Source organism: Balaenoptera ricei, chromosome 10 (genome assembly GCF_028023285.1).
Source record: "Balaenoptera ricei isolate mBalRic1 chromosome 10, mBalRic1.hap2, whole genome shotgun sequence".
NCBI lineage: Eukaryota > Metazoa > Chordata > Mammalia > Artiodactyla > Balaenopteridae > Balaenoptera > Balaenoptera ricei.
In genome coordinates, this window is record NC_082648.1 from 444,860 (window position 1) to 467,800 (window position 22,941).

The window sequence follows — 22,941 nt, forward strand, 5'->3', positions numbered from 1 at the left end:
AGGTTGAGGCTCCCAGTCTTCAGCCCCAGGCATTTGCAGAACATTGTAAAAATAAACAGGAGGAGGACTTCCCTGGCCGTCCAGTGGTTAAGAATCCACACTTCCACTGCAGGGGGCATGGGTTTGATCCCTGGTCGGGGAAGTTCTGCATGCTGCACGGTGCGGCCATAAATAAATAAATAAATAAATAAATAAATAAATAAATAAATAAACGGGAGGAAGGATTGTAATCCAAATGAGTGAATACCACCTCATCCTGACCTAGCTTGCTAGAGGCATGCATATGCCTGTCTTCTGGGATGATGAGGAATGAAATTATTAGTGCAAAAACTAGTTAGATGAGAGAAACAAGCCTACCATCTGGTTCAGTTGATTAGACTACCGATCAAATTGAGATCAAATGCATGGATTTCCGTCGCCCTGTTAGTTTTACTGTTTTGTGGCTGAACCCTTCCCTTATTCAACACCACTTTTCTCAAATACGTGTACCAACTTGTCATACGCTACAAAGAAGTGTCCACTAGCACAGCTGGACAATAATTTGGCATTTGTATTAAGAGCTTGAAAAATGGGTATGCCATTCCCATTAAAAGGACATGCAATGCACTGAGGACACAATATCACACATGTACTTCTCCTGTAATGCAGCACCTGAATGTAATTATGAGGAAACTATCAGACAAAACCCAATTGAGGGACTTTCTACAAGTGGCCAATTCAATGACTAGTACTCTTCAGAAACGTCAGTATCAGGAAAGACAAAGTCTGAGGAACTATTCCGTATTAAAGGAGACTAAAAAGACAAGGTAATTAATACAATAGGTGATGTTGGATTGGATCCTGGATCAGAAAAAAAAATATTGCTACAAGGAATACTAATGGAACATATGGCAAAATTTGAATATGGACTTATTAAATTTCCTGAATTTGACTGACGTACACCCTTAGTCTTATGAAACACACTCTGAACTATTTATTGACTCGTGAAATTTTATATATATATATATATACATATATACATATGAAAAGTGATAAAGCAAATATAGCAAAATATTAATAGTTGGTGAATCTAGTTGATGGGAGTTTATCGCACTATTCTTACAATTTATATTTGAAATTTCCTCAAAATAAAAAGCTAGTAATAAAAATGTGTGTACCCTTTGGCCCATAATTCTATTATTAGGAATCTATCCTAAAAATAAGTTTTCAAAGTATTTTGCCTTTATAAAATGTGGGCTCGAAGAATTTCTCCCTTAATTTTCTGAATAATTTCCTGTAAATGGATCCTGGTAATGATGTTGAAAAATGCACATGCTCATTCAGAATTCCAAATCAATTATGTAGGTAGTCCACGCTAAAGAACGTGGAGCGTAACTCCTCACTCCTTAAGTGTGGGCTGCACATAGTACATCTTTCCAAAGAGTGAAGTATGGAAAGGGGAAAAAAAAAAGAGTAACTTTACAGTGGAGAAACCTCACAAGCACTGCTTTAGCCAAGTGATCAAGGTCAACACCAACAGTCAAAAATCAGGCTGACAGCATGAACCCTTGATGTGATGTGATGAAAATGGCACTTTCCCTCTGTGCTCTTCCTCCCCAAAACCCACAACCCCTGACCAATTATGTGAAAATCCCCAGAGGTGTACCTATAATATACCTAACAGTATCCCTCAAACTGTCAAGGTCAACAAAGAGGGAAGTTTGAGCAACTGTCACCCCCAAGAAGAACTTACGAGGCAGGTCAACTAAATGAAAGGTGGTATCCGGGATGGGGTCTTGTAACAGGAAAAGGGTATTGGGGTGTAACCGAGCAGGACCCTGTGAGGCTTTCCCAGAATAACCCTCACCCATGTCTTCTGCCTGCCCTTTGTCTGCAGAAAAACTTCAGTCAAGGAATACGTTTAATCAGACAAGTGGGAAAATGCAGAAAGGCTAACAGTCAAGCAAGCCAAAATAATAATACTTTAGCCATTACACAGTCAAGGACCTTTAGCTCTCCCGCAAGGGCTGTACAGTTAATGTTCTGAGCCGGGTCCTTCCAGCTGTTCTGCAGACACGGAAGCCCCCACCAGGTGGGAGAGGTTAGCTGCTCGCTGCCCACAGCACACAGGCCTCAGACCGGTTGGAACTAGGTTGATGATGCTGATTCCCGATTACCTCACCACCAACCAATCAGAAGAAGCTCCACGAGCTAATCATGCCCTGTTCCTGGAACACTGTAAGACTCCTCACCACCCCCTCCAGGTGGGGGACACAGTTTTGAGGGCATTAGCCTGTCGTGGCCCCCTGTGCCTGGCAAAGCAATAAAACTATTGTTTTCTACTTCACCCAAAACTCCGTCTCCAAGATACAATCCGGCACTGGTGTACAGAGGCCGAATTTCCGCAACAGAAGAATACTAAGGAAATTGGTTAAACTGTGGGCTTTTGTCAACACATTAGCCTCAGTTAATGAAATATAACAAACGTACCCCAGAAAGAGAGGAGGCTAACAATATGGGAACCTGAGCTCAATTCTCCGTAAATGTAAAGCTGCTCTAAAAATAAAACCTGTTAATAAGTAAAATATTGACGCATTTGCTTCCATTAGGGCCGGGAAAGTAAAACAAATTCTGGTTGGCAGAAATAAACTTTTTTTAAAAACGCAAGGGCTACAAGGCTCAGTCAACGTCACGGGCAGGACAGCGGACCTTCCCTCCCGCCTCGGAGCGGGCTGCTGGGGAAAAGACCGGGAGAGGTCACGAGAAGTCACGAGAAGTCACGAGTGAGCAACAGGAAGCGAGGCGGGGCGAGGCGAGGCGGGGCGGGACTTCCGGGCCGCTCTCTCCCCACTGGCTGGGCTGCCCGGCGACCTGCGCAGGAACCGGAAGCCGCGCTCACAAAACAGAAGAGGCCGGAAGCGCATCTGGCTTTAGTCTCCTTCTCGCCTGCTGCCAGCGTCGGTCCTGAGCTCCGGCCGGTAACCCGCTGCCTCCCGTCGCTTGCACCATGGCCCTCAGCGATGCCGACGTGCAGAAGCAGGTGAGCGCTGGGCTGGGCCCCGAGAGGCGGGCGGGTGCCGCCCCGGGCCTGGGGAAGCTCCGCAGCGGCCTCGTTGGCCAGGCCTCCCCGTCCCCGGGACCCCGCCTCGGGGCTGTGCGGGTCGGGGCCGCGTCGGGCTTGCGGGGGAGCGGCCGGCCCGGGGTCGCGGCGTTGCTCGGCGCTTTGGAGTTCGCGGGCGGCGGACGTTGACCACCCAGGCCCGGACTTCGGGGAAGGGCACTCAGGCTGCAGTTTAGAGAACTCGTCTCTTTCTAGCTGAAGTTCTCGGAAAACCCTGACTAACGCTCACTCACTGCCTTGTGAGCCTTCTTAGATGAGCAGTACGGTGGTTTTTCCTTGGATGTTTCTAGTGCCTTTAAAACGCTTCTGCATTTTATTCATTAGGTGATATGCTCTCAGAAGCGTGGTGGTTCTTCCTTTCAGGGGATCTTAGGCTGATCACGGAGGGTAACAAAAATAGCGTCTGTGGGGCACTGTAGGAGATCTTACCGCATGCTTACAGAACAGCGCGGGTTTTGAACATTAATCAGCGCTGCGTCTGAGTTTTACTGTAGGAAAAAGGACGCAGTGCCCTCCGCATAGTCCAGTGGTCACACGCCTAGTACCAGCTCTCGTCCTCCTCTTCTCCTTCGTTTTCCGCCTTGTTGTGATGTATTGAAAACTAGGGCTTCCCCAGGAAGAATACATGGGAAAGGTAAAGCAGTGAAACTAGGCCAGAACCACGTTTTCTTTCTGTAAAATAGTAAGAACGAGGAAATGTATCGTCTGTACTTCTCCACACTACACGCCGTCCCCATCAGGGCGGTGCCTGTGTTCCCCGTATTCCCGGCAGTGACCAGGCCTGAGTATCGAGCACCGAGTAGGCGCCTAGAAATCTGGGTTTCCTTCAACTTTCTGCTCTTTAGGAGTTAGTAAAATTTTAATATAGTTATTTCCTGCTTTTCATCACAGTTGATTTCTGGAAACTACATTGCAAAGCCGAATGGTGAAACTATCTTTAGTCCTCATGCACTTTGGGTTAAGTCAAATCTTGTTACTCTCTTTGTTGTCAGATGTCTGCTTCAGTAAAGCAAAGTGCTGATTTCGGTAAACATCACTGCTTTTAGAGCTGGGAGAATCTGCAGACTTTCATGGATTCTGAGACAAGGGGGAAGCATAGATGTTTTTCAGGCACCATTAGGTGTGGGTCATTGAAACCCTAGGATGCTCTGTGAGATTGCACTGGAGCTGCCGAGTGCTAAGCCAAACAGTCTCCTATAGGAGATATATTATGAACTTACATCAGAAATGGACTGCTCGTTCCTGTTGGTTTTTCCATCACAAGTAGGTAAATGTATTTAAAAAGAGCCCCCTAGAATCTACTAAATCTTCTTAACTCAAGGATGAACTTGAGTGCTGGAAATAAAATACTAATACTTAAGTGTGAAAAGAAATCCTGGGTTTCCTGATTTCTTCCCCACTGTATTAAAGTACTTGTGTATGTTGCTTTTTTTTTGTCTGAGGAGTATGGTCATTTATTTCATCAAATTTTCAAAAGAATCTTGACTCCAGAAGTGTAGAACCCAGTAGCTTTAGCAGGAAGAAGAAAAGTATATTTTAAGGGCAGATTTTTCTGCCTTAAGGGTGGAGTTAAATGTCCTGAAGGGGTTGACTTTCTCTTCTTGGAACTCCTAAAGGCAGAATGTGTTCTTGTTGACTGTAAACGGGCTTCTCTGACCTGGGTTAAAATGAGTGTGTTTTGCTCTAGGCTGTGCAGATCTCGTCAGATCTGGCAGCAGAGGGTCCAGCACGAGAGATGGAGGCAGATAATGCAGGTTTGAGTCAGGGTTCACCTCTAGAGGCCAGTGTCTTGTAGCATTTATAAGCACCTGAGCTGATTACTGTCTTTAAACTACTTTCAAAGTTCCAGACAGTGCAGTGTGAGTTTGATCTGAACTTGTGACGATTCCATTCCTCACCACAAACAGAAACACACACACAGGCACAGGTGTGTGGAGGTTGATCCATTTAGCAAGTTCACTGTGGTTTTTCTTAACAATGTAGATTTGGGTTCGGTACCCCAATTTTTCAAGGCTTGAGATTTTATAAGTATTGAATTACCTATAAAACGGGCTCTGATTGTCATAATTATTTTGGCTCCTCACTGGTAGGGAGCTCCTAAGAATTTTGACAAAAAATAAGTCTTCCCTTCTAAAACCATACTGTGTGTTTTCCTCAAGACTTTGATGCCATGAGGTTGTATTCTTTTTTTTTTTTTTTTAAAGCACCTGCTCTTTATTTTCCCTTTTTTTAAAAAATTTATTTAGTTTTTGGCTGCGTTGGGTCTTTGTTGCTGCACGCGGGCTTTTCTCTAGTTGCAGCGAGCGGGGGCTACTCCTTGTTGCGGTGCACGGGCTTCTCATTGCCGTGGCTTCTCTTGTTGTGGAGCACGGGCTCTAGGCACACAGGCTTCAGTAGTTGTGGTGCGCGGGCTCAGTAGTTGTGGCTCACGGGCTCTAGAGCGCAGGCTCAGTAGTTGTGGTGCACGGGCTTAGTTGCTCCGCGGCACGTGGGATCATGGGCTCGAAGCCATGTTCCCTGCATTGGCAGGCAGATTCTTAACCACTGCACCACCAGGGAAGTCCCTAGGTTGTATTCTTAACTCACTTTTTTTAATTGTGTAAAACACATTACGTGAAGTTTACCTTTTTAACCATTTTTTTTTTTTTTTTGAGTATAGTTGCCTTACAACGTTGCGTTAGTTTCTGCTGCACAACGAAGTGAATCAGCTATAGGTATACACATATCCCCTCCCTCTTGGACCTCCCTCCCACCCACCCCCCATCTAGGTCCCCACAGAGCACCAAGCTGAGCTCCCTGTGCTATACAGCAGGTTCCCACTAGCTATCTCTTTTACACGTGGTGGTGTATTTATGTCAAACCTAATCTCCCAGTTCATCCCACCCCCCCTTCCCCCACTGTGTCCACATGTCCATTCTCTGTCTCCGTTTCTATTCCTGCCCTGCAAATAGGTTCATCTGTACCGTTTTTCTAGATTCCACACATACGCGTTAATATGCAATATTTGTTTTTCTCTTTCTGACTTACTTCACTCTGTGTGACAGACTCTAGGTCCATCCATGTCTCTACGAATGACCCAATCTTGTTCCTTTTTATTCCATTGTATATATGTAGCACATCTTCTTTATCCATTCATCTGTCGATGGGCAATTAGGTTGTTTCCACATCCTGGCTATTGTGAATAGTGCTGCAGTGAACATTGGGGTACATGTGTCTTTTTGAATTATGGTTTTCTCAGGACCTTTTTAACCATTTTTAAGTGAATGATTCAGTAGTGTTAAGTATATTCACATTCTTGTGAAACAAATCTTAACTCACTTTTGTACAGACTCTAAAAAGTAGTTGGGGTACCTCAGAGGGCTTGAAACTCCCAACAGATTCTCACTCATTCACAAATGTTTACTGAGCACCTACTGTGGGGGAAGTAAACCCTTAACCCCGTGTCCTGGGTTTACGGTGGTGGTTACTTTTATGCGGGACAATTAGTAAGTGAAATGAGTTAATAACCTAGAGGCTCTACATTAAATTTTTTCAAGCTGCTTTTTTTCTTTTTAATTCATTATTCCTTTCAGGTAGAGCCCCTATGAAATGAAACTACCAGTGAGTTTGATTAGCTGTGTTGCTTGTATATTCATTTGGGTATATTTTACATCTGCCACTAGAGACAGTACTCTGTTTATGAGTATAAATTAGATCAGTCACCCCAAGCCCCATTCAGAAGACTTTGGGGACTTCATTCTTCAATTGTAGCCAGAGATCTAAAACCCTTTAGCAAGTTCCTAGGCTTATAGTTTAGTTGAGGAGAGGCACAGGCAAGCAGACAATTAGGACTGTGTGTTTAGGCGGAGAAGTGCAGAGTGTCCTGGGTGCAGATAAGTGAGAGGTTCAGGAGATTTTCCAAAGGAGGTGACAGTTAAGCGAGCTGAGGCTCAAGAAGATAGCTGGGCTGGGGGTGGGGGAGTGTTCCAAGTGGAAGGAACAGCATGTTTGAAATCTCAAGTAGAAAGAATGGCGAGCTCAAGGAAGTGAAAACCTGAAATGAGTGTAGCATGGGGACTTCCCTGGTGGCACAGTGGTTAAGAATCCGCCTGCCAGTGCAGGGGACACAGGTTCGAGCCCTGGTCTGGGAAGATCCCACCTGCCGTGGAGCAAGTAAGCCCGTGCGCCGCAACTACTGAAGCCCACGCGCCGCAACTACTGAAGCCCACGTGCCGCAACTGCTGAAGTCCACGCGCCTAGAGCCTGTGTTCCGCAGCAAGAGGAGCCACCGCAATGAGAAGTCCGCACACTGCAATGAAGAGTAGCCCCCGCTCGCTGCAACTAGAGAAAGCCCGCACACAGCAACGAAGACCCAACACAGCCAAAAATAAATTAATTAATTTTAAAAAATGTAGGGGGCTTCCCTGGTGGCGCAGTGGTTGAGAGTCTGCCTGCCAATGCAGGGGACACGGGTTCGAGCCCTGGTCTGGGAAGATCCCACATGCCGCGGAGCAACTAAGCCCGTGCGCCACAACTACTGAGCCTGCGCGTCTGGAGCCTGTGCTCCGCAACAAGAGAGGCCGCAAGAGTGAAAGGCCCGCGCACCGCGATGAAGAGTGGCCTCCACTTGCCGCAACTGGGAAAAGCCCTCGCACAGAAACGAAGACCCAACACAGCCATAAATAAATAAATAAATAAATAAATTTTAAAAAAAAAATAATAATGCTTTAAAAAAAAAAAAAATGTAGGATGACAGGAACTAGGAGTCTGAGGAGTGGCCAGTTGTGGAGGTTACATTTCATGTGATGCTGGAGAGGTGAGCAGTGACCACATCACAGACCTTCTAAAATCTCTGCACTTTATCCTAAGGGGGGGTGTGGTACGTGACGAGAGGGGCATTTGTAAAGGATCTTCCTGGTTGCCAGGTAGAGTTGGTTAGCAAGGGAACAAGACTGAGAGCCCGGAGAAAATATGGAAGCTGTTGCAGTAATTTCGCCAAGAGATGACGATAGCAAAGATGAGATTGTGGCTGTGAAGATGGAGAGAGGCGGACAAATTAAAGAGGTGTTAGAAGAGAGAACTCTTAGGACATGGTGACTGGACGTGGGGCCTGAGATACGGGAGGAGACGACTTGGATGTTGGTGCCGGTCCTCGAGGCAGAGGTCAAGTGGGAGGTGGGAGGAGAGCAATCAGTGTTCCTTACTGAGCGTGTGGAATTTCAGTTGCGAGTAGGATCTCCTGGAGGAGCTGTCTAGGAGGCGGAGGAGGAAGCGTATGGCCCCAGAGCAGGCTGAGGAGGAGAGCAAGGACGTGGTGGGAGCGAAGGGAAGCGCGTGCTCAAGAAGGGTGGTGGTCAGTGTACCAAGAGACACTGCAGATGCAGTAAGATAAGGGCGAGGAGATCGCTGTCATCTTACGAGAGTGATTTCACTGGGTTGGGGGGTGGGGACTCAGGTTGGAGTGCCTCGAGAGTAGGAGGCCCTCTGGTACACTCCATTAGAAATGGAGAAGGGGAAAGGACGGTCTGGCTGAAGGAGGCCGGAAGTAGAGGAGGACGTGTATTCAGTCCTTCCTCCCCATAGACTCTGAGTTCCTTGAGAGTAGGATAATGGCCTGTTTACCTGTGTTGTTGAATATTGCATCTGGTCCATTTGCTGGAGTAAATTCCAGATTGTAAGTTACCTGAGAACAGAAAGGCATTCCATAAATGATGGTTGAAAGAATCAGAAAAGATAGATATTTTTTCTTGTCATATTCAAAAATTAAGTAACCTTTTCCTTCTCCTTATAGATTAAGCACATGATGGCTTTTATTGAACAAGAAGCCAATGAGAAAGCAGAAGAAATAGATGCAAAGGTGAGATTCCACTTCCTAGGTTTAAGAAGTTATCAAAGTTTTGTACTGTCTTGCTTTGCTAATTAGTACTTAGTAAAATTGTTTAACAGAGCATTGCATAGGACCAGTAAGAATCTCTTTAACGTTAAAAATAAATTTTCCTTTTTAAACATTCTTTAATTTTTTTGCCTGTGCCGCGTGGCACGCAGGATCTTAGTTCCCCGGCCAGGGATCGAGCCTGTCCCCCTGCAGTGGAAGCGTGGAATCCTAACCACTGGACCGCCAGGGAAGTCCCAAAATTCTGATTGTCAATAAGTGTCCTGAAATTTTATGGTAGGGAGTAGAAAAGTAAGGGATGGATTAATTTTCTCATGGAATCCAAACTCTGACATTGAGCAACTGTGGCTAACTGATAGCTGGTCAGGGGAGGATGTAGTATTTTTTCATTGTTGTGTTGCTTTTTTATTTGTGCTTGCTGCAAAAAAGGTAAATACACAGTTTGGCGTATGGGAAAGGCATAAAATGCCTTTGGTGTATGTGAAGGCATAAAATGAAAGCCCCTGTTCATCATGAAGGCAGCGGTCAGCATCTAGAAATTTTACAGATATTTTGAGTTGCACAGTGTTTCTGTACAGTATATAAAATTGTTCTTTTCTCTAGGTATAATCATAGTAGGTCAGAATATATCATCTAATACTTGATTTTCATTGTCCTTTTACTTTATTCTACAGTGGTTACATTTGTTACTTATCAGTAAAGCCTTAAAATTGTGTGTGCCTGGTATCCTAGGGCCAAAACTGAATGTTTGAACTATTTGAGTAATTTATCATCTAAGGAAGAAAAGACTTATTTTGCCTGTCACTGAAATAAAACAGTTGAGAGGGTATTGTTTAATATATATATTTTTTTTTATTGAAGTATAGTTGGTTAACAATATTATATTAATTTCAGGTGTACAGTATAGTGATTCAATATTTTTATAGATTATACTCCATTTAAAGTTATTACAAAGTAATGGCTGTATTTCTCTGTGCTATACAATATATCCTCGTTGCTTGTTTAATATTGTTTTGATGGCCATAGGAGCACTGCAGTTTCTCGTATGGCTAGTTTCCTTATTTCTCTCTGGGACAAATACAGAACTTCTATTTCAGTTGGTAAATGCATTTCTATTTAAAGTAGTCTTATCTCGTGTAATACCATCATCTGTACTTATTTCCTGTGATAGGTATAGAAATAATCTGTTAGGCATTTATTTTAGAATATGAAAGTTCCAGTATCTGTGCCAAGCATTAAACATCTGAATCAATAACTTTAGCTAGCTTCCAAAGTCATAATTTCTTACTGCCTGAAAATCACAGATGGCTGATATACTAAGATACCCTTTGTAAAAAGTGACTGCTCAATAATTAACACTAATAAAACTAATAACTCAAATTTATGTAGTTTATAATTTTAAAAGGACTGTTAGGTTTTGACCTACAAAGGAAAGAATACTATTTTTATTTTTTTATTTTATAAGGGAGGACACTTAGACTGAGATTTCTTGACCAAATTTTTTAGACAGTAACTCAGATCTTCTAACTCCAAATTCTGTGTCCTTTTCATTAGCCCTCTATTAAACACATGGATCAAATTTAAAATACATAATTTTTTTCATACACAGAATCTTCTGATTATATTCATTGAAACTTTGTTGGTGGATACTAGATATGGAATAAGGTGGAATATAAGCAACTACCCTGGTCATCAGCTGCTTAAAATAAAACTGTCGAAATCTGTCTAATGAATTAATAATAATAAATTCCTTGGTAGGCAGAAGAAGAGTTCAACATTGAGAAAGGTCGTCTTGTGCAGACCCAAAGACTGAAGATTATGGAATACTACGAGAAGAAAGAAAAGCAGATTGAGCAGCAGAAGAAAATGTGAGCTTTGAAAATCACTGGGACGAGAGGGTAAAGCAGGTGCTTTGGTGTCAGGCAGTTACGGGTTCTGGTCTTAACTGGACCACTCACTGATTAGCTAACCTTGGTCAAGTTGCTTAACTTCTCTTTCCTCATTTGGGAAAATGGAAGGCTCACAGGATTATTGAAAGATATAGTTGAAATAACTGATAAGAAAGTCTTGCCACTTCATAAGCATTCAATAAATATTTCCTTATCTTTGAAAATAAGTGGGTAAAAACCGCTACATGTATTTCAGGGAGTTCTCTTTGGGATCTGTACAAAGAGAAGTGTTTGCACGTATGTAGGAGGTTGTACCTTTCTTTCTCTACGGTGGTTGTTTTTTATGCTGTAATGATACTACTTCTCCGTGCCTTTTGCAGTCAGATGTCTAATTTGATGAATCAAGCGAGGCTCAAAGTCCTCAGAGCGAGAGATGACCTTATCACCGTGAGTAATTAGCCCCTTTAGTTATAGAATTATAAAATGTTTATTCATTTGTCTGTTATAGAGAATTCACAAGTTAACGTTAGATTAAGGAGCTGATGAATGATTTTTAGAGAGAAAACATTTGGTCAGCAAATCATTACACTAGGTATTGTAATAAATACGGAAATGAATAACATGTGTGTCCAGTCTTCAAGGACCTGCTGCTCTAACAGAGCATGTAGCTCCTGGGTATATAGCACGTGATGGGGGGACCATACAGTATCTGAGGGCGATGGGGACTAATAAGGCTAGAAAAGTGGATGGAGTTACTATGGGGCCATGAGTGCAAGTGAAGAGCTGTGCTTGCTTTCAGTAGAAAGCTGTTGAAGGTTTCATTTTATTTTATGAGGAATATCATAAATAGGGTTCATGATATGAGTACGTAGACTAAATTTTTTTTTTTTTTTTTACGTAGACTAAATTTAGCAGAGAAGAGGTTAGACAGAAAACCATTTGGGGAGTACTGTCACCCAAAGGAGAGGGCAGAAACATACCACTTAGATGAGACAGCCTGAAGGAATTTGAATTAATTCAGAAACAAGGGACTTCCCTGGCGGTCCAGTGGTTAGGACTCTGCTCTTCCACTGTAGGGGGCACAGGTTCGATCCCTGGTCGGGGAACTGAGATCCTGCAAGCTGCGTGGTGTGGCCAAAAAAAAAAAAAAAATGTAGAAACCAAGCGGAGGCCTCTGTTTCCGCTGTTACTCATTGTTATTGTGGAGGCCCTAGATTTCTTACAAAATGGAGAGACAAGTTATATAAATATTGGGAAGGAAGAAAGAGTTATTTTTTTGAAGATACGATTGTATACTAAAAAAATACAACATCTGAAAAACTAAGAACTAGTAATTAGTTCAAAAAGGTGACTGGCTACAAAGAGAATATACAGAAATTGATAGTTTTACTACATGCCAACAGTAAGCAATTAGGAATAAATGTTGGTGAATAGGACCTATATGGAAAAGCTATAAAACTGAAAATATAATACTTGACTAAGCAGAAGACATACCATCTTCTTAGATGACTAGAGAAACAAACTAATATTGTAAGATATCGGTTCGTGTTAGGTGAGTCTGGCATGGTGGCAGCAAGGACTGAGTGGGGTGTCAGTGGTGACACGTTTTATAGGAGGAAGCCCCGGACGTTGGCTACTGATTGACTCCTCCGCCTCCTCTTCTTTTTTAAAAAAAATTAATTATTTTTGGCAGTGTTGGGTCTTCATTGCTGTGCGCGGGCTTTCTCTAGTTGCGGCAATGGGGGGCTACTCTTTGTTGTGGTGTGCAGGCTTCTCGTTGCAATGGCTTCTCTTGTTGCAGAGCACAGGCTCTAGGCGCATGGGCTTCAGTAGTTGTGGCGTGCAGGCTCAGTAGTTGTGGCTCGTGGGCTCTAGAGCGCAGGCTCAGTAGTTGTGGCGCATGGGCTTAGTTGCTCCACGGCATGTGGGATCTTCCCGGACCAGGGCTCGAACCCGTGTCCCCTGCATCGACAGGTGGATTCTCAACCACTGTGCCACCAGGGAAGCCCCCCACCTCCTCTTCTAAGGCTGACGCCAAACCCTGAGTTTCAGGCCCGGCTGCCTAGGAGGGTGGCTCCGTTAACATGGTAGGAAGTCAGGAGGGTGGGCTCTTTTAAGAAGAACCACCAGATCACGTTGGACATTCTTTGAGGGGCCAGGAAGCCTCCAGATGGAAGTGTCTGCCAGGATGTCGAGTGTGAGGATACACAGAGGTGACTCACTAACATAACTCCCTTAACACTTAATAGACCAAACTTAATAGACCCCAGAGTAGCCAGAGTTTATCTGCTTCTAAAATTGTCACAACTGAATGTCTTTCTGCTTTCGATGCTAACTTGATCTTTTAGTTTTCACTCTTCTATTTTCATTTCATAGTTAGCTGGGTCCCTTCGGCAGTCAGCTGTTTGGACTGCAGGGTTTGCCTGTGTTGGTCCTGCACTGTGTGCTCAGTCCTGTAGGAGTCTGCTGTCTAACTGGGTCTAGACCAGCGACTGTATCTATACTGCAGCCTCTTGAGTGTGACTGTGAAGAATTAGTCATTACCTCGGAGACGGAAGGGAGAGAGCAGCCTGAACCAAAAACAGAGGCCTGGAATTGACAACACGGGCAGGAAATGGAATTGTCCAGTAGAGTGGGGAGTGTAGGAGCCGAGGCTGGAGAGAGAGACTAGGGTTCAGCTGGAAGAGCCTTGAATGCCTGCTGAAGAGTGTGGGACAAATCCTTTGACCAACTCTCTTAACTCTAATAGGCATACAGATCACCTGGAGGGCCTTGTTAAAATTCAGACTCCCGGCCCCATTTCCAGAGATTTTCTATGTTCTCATCAGGAATAAACAGCCCAGAGTAATCTTGTTGCAGGGGCTCTGAGAACCACACTGAGAAATACTGCTTTAGGCTTAGATTTGTGTTGGAGAAAGAGAACTGGTGACGTGGGGAGAGGAAATGAGGTTATGGCTTAACTTTGACCTGAAGGTCAAGACATGGAGAAGCCTAGACCACGTGGCAGCAGAGGACATGAAGAGGCGGCACCCACAGATGCTGAAAGGTGTGGCCTGTAGGACTTGGTGACCGCAGGTTGTGAGGCGTCAGGAAAGACCTGAGCTTCCTCACCAGGTCGCTGGGCACTTGGGTAGGTGGCGAGGGTTAGAAACACAGGGGGAGGAGCAGGTGGGGAATGGTGATGAGTCTTGGCGTTTGAATCGCCTTCGGAGTCCAGGCGAACTTCGGGGAGGCTGGGGCTTCCACTCAGACAGCCCACAGGTCCCACGTGGAGCTGTGTGGCAAGGGTGAGGTCGCCAGGTCGTGGATGGAGAACTACAGGGCCAGGGGAGCAAACCGAGAAGCCTCCAGCTTACGGCAGGAACATAAGAGACTGCTAAGGAACATGGGGGGAAAGCAGTCGTGTTGGAGGAGAAGAAGGAGAAGCCAAGGGGACAGAAAACTTGAAGAACAAAATGGTAATCAAATACGGTGTCTCATGCTTCAGCGAGTCCAAGGGGGAAGAGCGCAGTGGTCTTTGGAGTTGGGGATCGAGGTTTCACTTCTAACTCGTACCAGAGCAGCGCCGTTGGGTTGGTAGAGACAAAGCCTGGTGGTGAAAGCTGGACAAGCGAGCATGCGGTGAGGGGCTGAAGGCAGCGGGCATGTGAACTGTCGGGGTTTTCTTGTTTTTCTTTTCTTTTTTCTCGTTTTGTGGAACTGTCCATGTTTTGGTAGATGGCAAAGCCAGTTATTCTGTAGTGTGCAACTTGGTTTCAGAGCACAGCCTGAGCTTTTGTTTTGCTAATGTATAATGAGAATTTTGTTAAAATAAACATTTCTGTAATTTCAGTTGTTCTAAAGCGCTTGTGTCCTTAGTCCTTTGCAGCCTAACATCTTGCCGTCAGGTAGTTTGCAGTTTAGTGAACCCCAGTAATGAAGCGGCACGGAGGGTGAGGAAACCGGCTGTGAGATAATGGGGAACAGGGCTACACGTGCATGTTTCTGTGGATTTGGCTCTTTTAAAACGTTTATTTTTTCAGCTTTATCCATAGAATAAGAAACTGTGAAAGGAAGGGCATTTGTCAAGCAGTTGGCTAGAAAAGGATGTTGACAAAAGATGGAAGGAAGGAGAAAATACAGAACCAGGATAAAAATGGAAAGCAAACAGGCAAGCTATTCTGCTACCTAAAGTGCATGGTTGCGTAGTCCTTTAGCTACTTTTCTCTGCTGTTTACCCTTTTCCCTGCCTGCCATGAGGCTTTCCAGGTGTAAGAGCCCATGCTTTGGAATCCCTGTGAGGTGTGTTTCTATTTCACCACTATCTGCTGTTCGGTGGGCGAATTTTTTTTATCCTAATATTTCTTCATTTATTTATTTGGCTGCATCGGATCTTTGTTGCAGCACACGGGCTCAGTAGTGCAGCACGTGGGCTCTCTAGTTGCAGCATGCGGGCGCTCTAGTCGTGGCGCATGGGCTCTAGAGCGCGTGGGCTTAGTTGCCCTGCAGCATGTGGGATCTTAGTTCCCAGACCAGGGATCGAACCCGCGTCCCCTGCATTGGAAGCCTGATTCTTTATCACTGGACCACCAGGGAAGTCCCGGTGGGCGAATTTTTTAACCCTTTTGAACCTTTCTTTTCTTATAAAATGGGGAAAGCATATACGTGAAGCTTCTTTAGAATTAAGTTGGTCCACATAGGAAAAGTGACCGTGCAGTGCCTCACACAGGACAGGCCTGGGGTAAGTAACAGCTCTTTACCGTCACTTCCTAAACCTCACACTGTGTAAGGTGTTGATGTTGTCATTTAAGGGAGATAAAGAACAGACCGGCCTTTAGAGATTGTGATTTGTTGGTCCTGAAGTAGAGATTTCTGGTGTTGCGGTTAAAGAGACAAAACAGAAATGTCTCTGCAGGAGGCCCCCGACTCTTCACACCAGGCACGAGCAAGGAGACGTGATTTCGATGTTGTCGTCATAATCGGGTTTTAGTTTCTTGCTTTCCAGGAGCAGTGTCTAATATTTTCAGGATCCTAGAGGCAGTTAGGTTCAGGTGGACAGATAGTGCCCTTCCAGACTCTCAAAATACTGATCTGTAGGCTGACACGCGAACGGCAGTAACCTACACCCCTCTCCATGGGGAGTCAGACTACAGCCAGAAAGTTGAGTTTAGAAGCAAAGAGTGTCACTGGGGTATTACTTAAGTTACCTTCCTGACCTGTGGGGCATGTCTTTTAAGTGGACAGGAATAATTCAGACAAGGGACACTACAGTTTATGTCGATTAGGTTTCAGCTTTCTTAGCTGGAGTAGAGTTTATTCCAAGTTCCTACTCCCTTGATTGGAGTTCTGGGTGGTGTTAAGACTCCTCATTTGTCCATTTCCAGATTTTTCATAGTGGGTTGTTTTTACAAGTGGCTGGCATCACTCTTTACAGCTTGACTTGATGCTCATTCTTTTAGAGTAAACCTGTCCCGTACTCTTCCTGTTCACCCCTACCTGCTTGACCAGTGTGGACAGTCAACTCCAGCACAAAGAGAGCTGTGCTTGAGGGGTCTCCTGGTGAGGACGGGCTGAGGTTCCTTTCAGCCAGATGTCTTGTATCATAAACGCTTCAAATCTTTGTGCCGTAAGCGTCCTAGATTCTAAGGGCTTCAACTGCTCGGCAGTGGTTCCAGGCTGGGTGTGGCTCCAAGGGTGACTCTCAGAACCAAATACAGGGCCACTTCCTTCTCTCCAGCCTCACTCCTCAAATTCTGATTGGCGTCTGCGTGAGCATGTATGTTCTCCCTCTTCTTTAAATCCCCCAAATCGCTCCAGAGATCATATTCAGTAACGGAGACATGTATGTGGAAGGTTTTACTAGGACGAAATGTTCTCAGTGGTGTTGGGTGGCCAGCAGTGGGACTGAGAGGCGCCATCTCTGCCTTTTCAAGGACCTCGGTCCTCTTTTACCAGTAAGCCTGTGCGTGCTTACCACTTAATGAGTAGCGGCCAGCGTGCTCTTCTCAACCATGTGAGATTTGTCTCCGGAGTCCCTTTCAACATCTGTTTTAGTTATAGAAGCCAGCGTTTATTATAGACCATTAGAAAATACAAACTAACATAAAGAAAATTGAAATCATTGACAGTCCAGCCTCCCGCAGGTGGACATTGATGACCCTTTGTTCTCTGTGCAGAGACCGCTTTTTCTAATAAAAAATGGAACCGTCTCGCCCACCTGCCTTAACAGTTTGCTTCCCACGTCTGTGTGACGTAGCTCTTTCTGTGCCGGTCAGTCATGACCGACCATCTGGGCTCTGCTGCCCGGGTGTGAGTTCCCTGCGAGCCGGGGCAGTGCTCCTGCTGCCTGCATCAGCGTCCTTCGGGCAGCATCTGCCTTATCGCACACCTCAGAGAACGTGTGTGGAGTGACAACACAGCCAGAAAGTGAGAAGTGATTGGACACAAGCTGGGCCAGCCCCACGTGGGTTCCAAGCTGACTACCCAGGTGTGTAGATAACTTTTTCTTTTTCCACTCTTTGTAGGACCTACTAAATGAAGCCAAACAGAGGCTCAGCAAAGTGGTAAAAGATACGACCAGGTACCAAGTGCTGCTGGATGGACTGGTCCTCCAGGTAAGTTTGTAGGTCAGATGCACCACTGAGAGCCACGTCCCTGCAGAGTCGACAAGATGGGATAGAAGCCAGCTGTTTCTCCTGTGTTCTCATTTTAGCTCTTTTCCTTGTCTGGTCAGGAGATGTGTGGGAGGACGGTGGTGTCTGGCTGGTGGATGAGACTGATGTTGTCTTAACTTGTCCTTTGTAACCTCCAGCTGTAAACTTTCCTAATTTGATTTTACCACTAAAATGCTTGCTTTAGATATTGAGGTTCAGACCACAGGCTGTACAAATTTTAATTGTTTGCTGTTCAGCTGTTAAATACAATATTTGTCTTCAACCTAGTTGATGTAAGACTCCCGTATGAATTTCGTTCCCATCACCACAGCATTGGGTATATTTATCTTGTTTGTGATATGAAGATCTTGCCATGTTCTCATACTATGTAGGCCATCTTTGGGGGAACTTAAACAAGAGGACTGCTTTCCCAAACTAGATGAAAGAGTTATGAAGACATCTTATTTGCTGTTGTTTTATTTTATAGTTTGCAGTTTTTACTAATTGTATCTGATTGTGCTTTAATAGGGTTTGTACCAGTTGTTGGAGCCCCGAATGATCGTTCGTTGCAGGAAACAGGATTTCCCTCTGGTGAAGGTAGAGCTTGAAGAAATCCTTTTTCTTTTTAAAGATCAAAATGTTGGGGACGAAATGCATGCTGTAATAAATGACAGCTCAACCATGGGGATTAGAAGAGTCTTAACATGTTGTAGATACTAACTTAAGTGTACCTGAGCCTCTTATTTATTTTCTTAAACAAATCAAGTTAGTACCCTCCTCCCTTTCTGGAGACCTTGTAATATCATAATCTTCTGAAAATTCAATAAAAACAGTACCTACTAGATTGGAGCAGAGGATAGACAATACCATCTAAATAAAAGAGACAGAGGCGGGGGGAGGGGCAGGTGGAGACGGTGTTTAATGGGGACAGAGTTTCAGCTTGAGAAGGTAGAATGTTCTGGAGAGGGATGGTGGGGACAGTTGCACAACAATGAACGTACTTAGAGCCACGAACTGTACACTTAAAACTGATCACGATGGTAAATTTCATGTGCATTTTACCGCAGTTTTTAAAAGCAGTGAGCTGGGGGAAGTGGAGGTGTAGGACAGATGGAAGAGGGTTTCTCACGCTGCACTGCACTGAGCGTGGCGTGGGAAGTCCCATCTTCGGACAGCACTGTAGGCTCCAGGAGACACATGAGAACGTTTTCTTGAAGGAACTTCAGTCTTTTTCTGGCACGATTACTAGTTGAACAGACTGACTGACACATACATTGGGGCTCAGACAGTATCTGTGCTTTTGTGACGGGCTTATTTCACTTGGCAGTAATGTCTTCAGCGTTCATTCATGTTGTAGCACGTGTCAGGATTTCTGTCTTTAAGGCTGAATTATATCTATAGACCACATTTTATTTATTCATTTATGTGTTAATAGACACCTGGGTCGTTTCTACCTTTTGAGTATTGTGAGCAATGCTGCTGTGAACATGGGTGTACAAATATCTGTTGGGTCTTTGCTTTTACTTCTCTTGGATAAATACCCAGAGGTAGACTTGCTGGATCCTGTGGTGATTCTGTGTTTAATTTTTGAGGGACTACAGTACCATCTGCCACAGCAGCTGTACCGTTTTACATTCCCACCAGCAACACGTCTGTTCTTTTACTTGAAAAATAAGTAGGAATATCTGTTTGTACAGATTGTTGGTTTTTTGGATACCTGCTCCATAGTTTCTGATAAAACCTCTCTGTTTTTTGTTTTTCCAGGCTGCGGTGCAAAAAGCAATCCCCGTGTACAAAATCGCCACCAAAAGAGACGTTGATGTCCAGATTGATCAGGAGGCCTACCTGCCTGAGGAAATGTAAGGAACGTTTCTGCTTTTAACACCCGAGCTGCTCTGGCTGCGCAAACGTCCGTCCGCCCGGCCTTGCGCGTGTCCTCTGGGCGCCCCTGGCAGGATGGCGGTGTGGCCACCCCACGCGTGCCTCGTGCTGCCTCGCGTTGGTGCCTGTTGGTCTCCCCCTTGTTAACCAGCTTCTTACGGCTCATCTTGCCGAGAAGCAGCACGGATTCTGTACCCAGAACTTGAAGCTGGGTCCACGTGTGTCCTAGGTGCTGAGAAAGGTGATCACTCCCTCTGACAAGGAAGTAGCCGTGTCTGGCTGGCAGACCCCTTGGTGTGGAATGCGAGCACCCGTGGTGCTTCTGCTGAGCGCGGGGAGACTTGGCGTGGTTGCGGGGGGTGGGGGGTGGGGTAGGAGCTCCTGGCCGGGGAGAGCCCAGGGCATTTTCCCCGTGCGCCTGCCCGCTGGTACACCCCACGGGCCAGCATTGCGGAGGCCTTGGGACACATGAATTTAGGATTGCAAGACCTAGTTCTGAGTCCCGATTGGCCTGTTGCTCGCTGCAGGACCTCGAGCCCAAATCCCATCATCTGTAAAAGGGATCAGTCTTGCTTGCTTCATAAAGTGAGGATCAGAGATAGGGTGTGTTTGTGACGGTGCTTTCCAGCTGAGGGCCTGTGGGAGCTTAAGCATTATTGAGCATTACTGTCAGATCGAGGTCTGCTTCTCCACTCTGCCAGGTGTCGGCCAGGTAGGGTTGGACTAGTTACTTAGTCTTCCTCCTCTCTGACTTGGGATAACAGCACCCGCCTCACTGAGCGGAGTGTGGAGACCATGCAGGACTCAGCAGTTCCAGTCAGGACCACTGTGCCTGGTGCTTTGAGTTTGGGCGCTTAGAGAAGCAATCCCGTACATGCCCTGCGTGTTACAGCATCTCCCCCAGAACTAAACAGACGGATGTTTCTGAATGGAAGCAGGAGCGCTCACACCCGAGGGGTAGTTACGAAGGGACACCAGCCATTTGCTGACAGGTGACTGGAGCCCAGTTCAGGCTCTGGAGCCACTCGAATTAGATGGTTCTGTTTTCAGAGCCTTTGAGATTCAGAATTGCAGGTGAAGGACCGTGCAGATTTAAAGTGGAGTTTTATTCAGTAAATCGGTCCTTTTATCCACCTCTTAAGCCTGTTTCCTGGTTTATAAATGGTGAGGAGACCCAGACTCCAGGTCCCTGGGGAATAGGAGTCACGGAAGGCCCTGGACTTGGCGTTCAGGAGCGCCTGGCGCACAGCAGACACACCCCTTCCCCTGCTGCCCGCGTGGGGACAGGGCCTGTTCAGAGAAACAAAGAGGAAAGGAGGGAGGAGGATGGAGTAAGAAAATAATATTCACGTCAGAGCCCTTTGAAATTTTCTAGAGAAAATTGGCAAAATTTTTTCCAGCCTTTGTCTCAGAGCCTGCTTATTTCAAGAAATATTCTGTAAAAAATAGAATTGTAATGCAGCAAAAGAATTTCATACCCTGAGGCTCCTTGTAGTAGGATGTGACCTATCGGCCTTAAACCACTGAGGACTGGGTTTGGCACCTGCTGGGATGGAGCCTTTTATCTGAGACACAGGCACTGGGGAGGATTGCCTGTCAGCACCCCGGTACCTGCAGCGTTGGGCCTTTAAGAAGCACTCAGATGAGGACTGTATGTATTGATTTGCAAACTGGGACGCAGTCTTCCCCCTTTCTGTGCAGTTGGGGGGGGCTGGTTGTTAGAATAGCATAAAATCAGATTGGCACATAGTCACTTGGTAATGACAGTTATTATCAGCCTCTTTACCTTAAATCTCCAGAAGCTTCTGAATTAGCTTCAAACTTATTGCATATGTTTATTGCCCCTAAGAGTGTTGAGACCATCCACACACCAAGACAGCTATTCTCCAAGAGAAGAAGGTAATTGTACGTGTGTCTGTTTCCCTCAAATCTGTAAATGTGGTTATTTCCGGTGTTCTCTGTAGAGCCGGCGGGGTTGAGATCTACAACGGGGATCGCAAAATCAAGGTTTCCAATACCCTTGAAAGCCGGCTGGACCTCATAGCCCAGCAGGTGAGTGTGGGGCCACTTCTCATCAGTTAGTTGGCCTGTCGTTACAGGAGGAGGAGGTGCTGTAGAGAACATGTCAATTGGGTGGTATTTGGAACCTGTGATTCTTTCTACGTTTTTTGACATTTTCTTAAAAGGAACGGGGATTCAGGCATTTAGTGCCATTTGCTGAGAGGATATCGTTTACATGAGGGTGGCCTTGGGGTCAGAACGAGGGCTTTGTGTGTCTAGGATTTTAATGTATCTGTTTTACTGCATGTGGAGATGCTGACCCAAAGCCCCAGAACCCCAAACCCCAGCAGGAATAATGGAAAGTCAAGCAACTGCTCTTAAAGGAATTGCCACAGGGCGCCAGGCTCTTCAGGTGTTTCCGGGTTTGCAGGAAACTTGAGTTGTCCCGAGTGCGGGGCCTCTTCCAGGGGTGTGGTGTGCTGCCCCGACCTTGACCATCGTCTTCTGGTAACTTAAACCTCAGAGCTGTGCTACCCACCAGCCACATGTGGCTAAATAAACTAAAACTAGGTAAGGTGCACGGTTCTCCGCCTCAGCTGCACTGGCCGCACGCGGCTGGTGGCTGCGTCCTGCGGTCGAGTCCTCAGGCTTTTCCAGTTGCTGCCGCGCGCCTCAGCACAGACCTGCAGTCAGCTTTCCACCCGGCGCGCGCTCAGCAACTGTTGAAAGAACGAGTGTAGGTGCTCCAGGATGTCACCTCTTCTCCCCGTATCAGAGCGGGACGGAAGCCTTAGACGGTCATGGCGCCCGTCGTTTTTTCTCTTTCCCCTTAAGCAGTGGCCTTAAGCCCACGTTTGCGATCGCTGAGTCTCTTGGTCGGACTCTGGCGGTGCTTGGCCAAGTACTGGGCTTCACGGCTTCGTGGCGGGGCTGAGGCGCGGGGGACGGCACCGCCTCACGCAGGAGCTTCTTTCTTCACAGATGATGCCCGAAGTGCGGGGAGCCTTGTTTGGGGCAAATGCCAACAGGAAGTTTTTGGACTAAGCCTGAGGGAGGTGGCGTCCGCCCACTGCGTGATGTGGACGTTTCTGATGGTTGAAGAGACAAGACGGCCCGCGTAGCTTCCTCTTTGCTGTCCTCCTGTCCTGTCCTGAGTCTGTCGGTGGAGGCCCTGCTGTAGCAAACGCCCCGGCTGGTGGGGACCGACGGGCGAGAGTCTCACTTAGTACGATCGAGAGTCTCACTTAGTACGATCGAGAAACCTTCCTCTAGCTTGTCTCCAAGTAACACAGCTTCCCGCTGTTCTGCAGCACGGAGGCGAGGGGTCTGGTGGTGGGTGCATGAGTGTCCCCAGGCCTCCTGCTCTCCTGGGGTCCAGCCTCAGGGGGCGGGGTGGTGGGCTCTGGGGTCCGGTCTCCGCTCTCTGGGCTCAAGTGCATGTGGGGCCTCATTTCTTCCAGCAGCAGCAGCTTCAGTGTTACCCGTTTGGGCCTAGAAATGTCTGTAAATGTGATTTAAGATCTAAGCCGTGAATATGCTTAATTATTTATTAAAACATAACACGTA

The 22,941-nt window shown here is 46.0% G+C and overlaps 1 protein-coding gene across 1 annotated transcript; it reads left to right on the forward strand.

The window, feature by feature from the left end:
* Positions 1-2,872: 2,872 nt before the first annotated feature.
* On the forward strand, positions 2,873-22,941 carry ATP6V1E1 (ATPase H+ transporting V1 subunit E1). The gene is made up of 9 exons (XM_059935003.1): positions 2,873-3,019; positions 8,871-8,936; positions 10,731-10,840; positions 11,242-11,308; positions 17,365-17,454; positions 18,022-18,090; positions 19,258-19,352; positions 21,339-21,426; positions 22,357-22,941. The coding sequence occupies exons 1-9, from the start codon at positions 2,987-2,989 to the stop codon at positions 22,417-22,419; spliced, it is 681 nt and encodes a 226-aa protein (XP_059790986.1). The 5' UTR covers positions 2,873-2,986; the 3' UTR covers positions 22,420-22,941.

What these genes read in the sequence shown, in the direction of transcription:
- ATP6V1E1 (XM_059935003.1), top strand. Translation starts at nt 2,987, where the DNA reads ATGGCCCTCAGCGATGCCGACGTGCAGAAGCAG. An exon ending in ATGCCGACGTGCAGAAGCAG is followed by an intron (nt 3,020 to 8,870) that starts GTGAGCGCTGGG and finishes TTCTCCTTATAG; the next exon opens with ATTAAGCACATGATGGCTTT. An exon ending in AGGATTTCCCTCTGGTGAAG is followed by an intron (nt 18,091 to 19,257) that starts GTAGAGCTTGAA and finishes TTGTTTTTCCAG; the next exon opens with GCTGCGGTGCAAAAAGCAAT.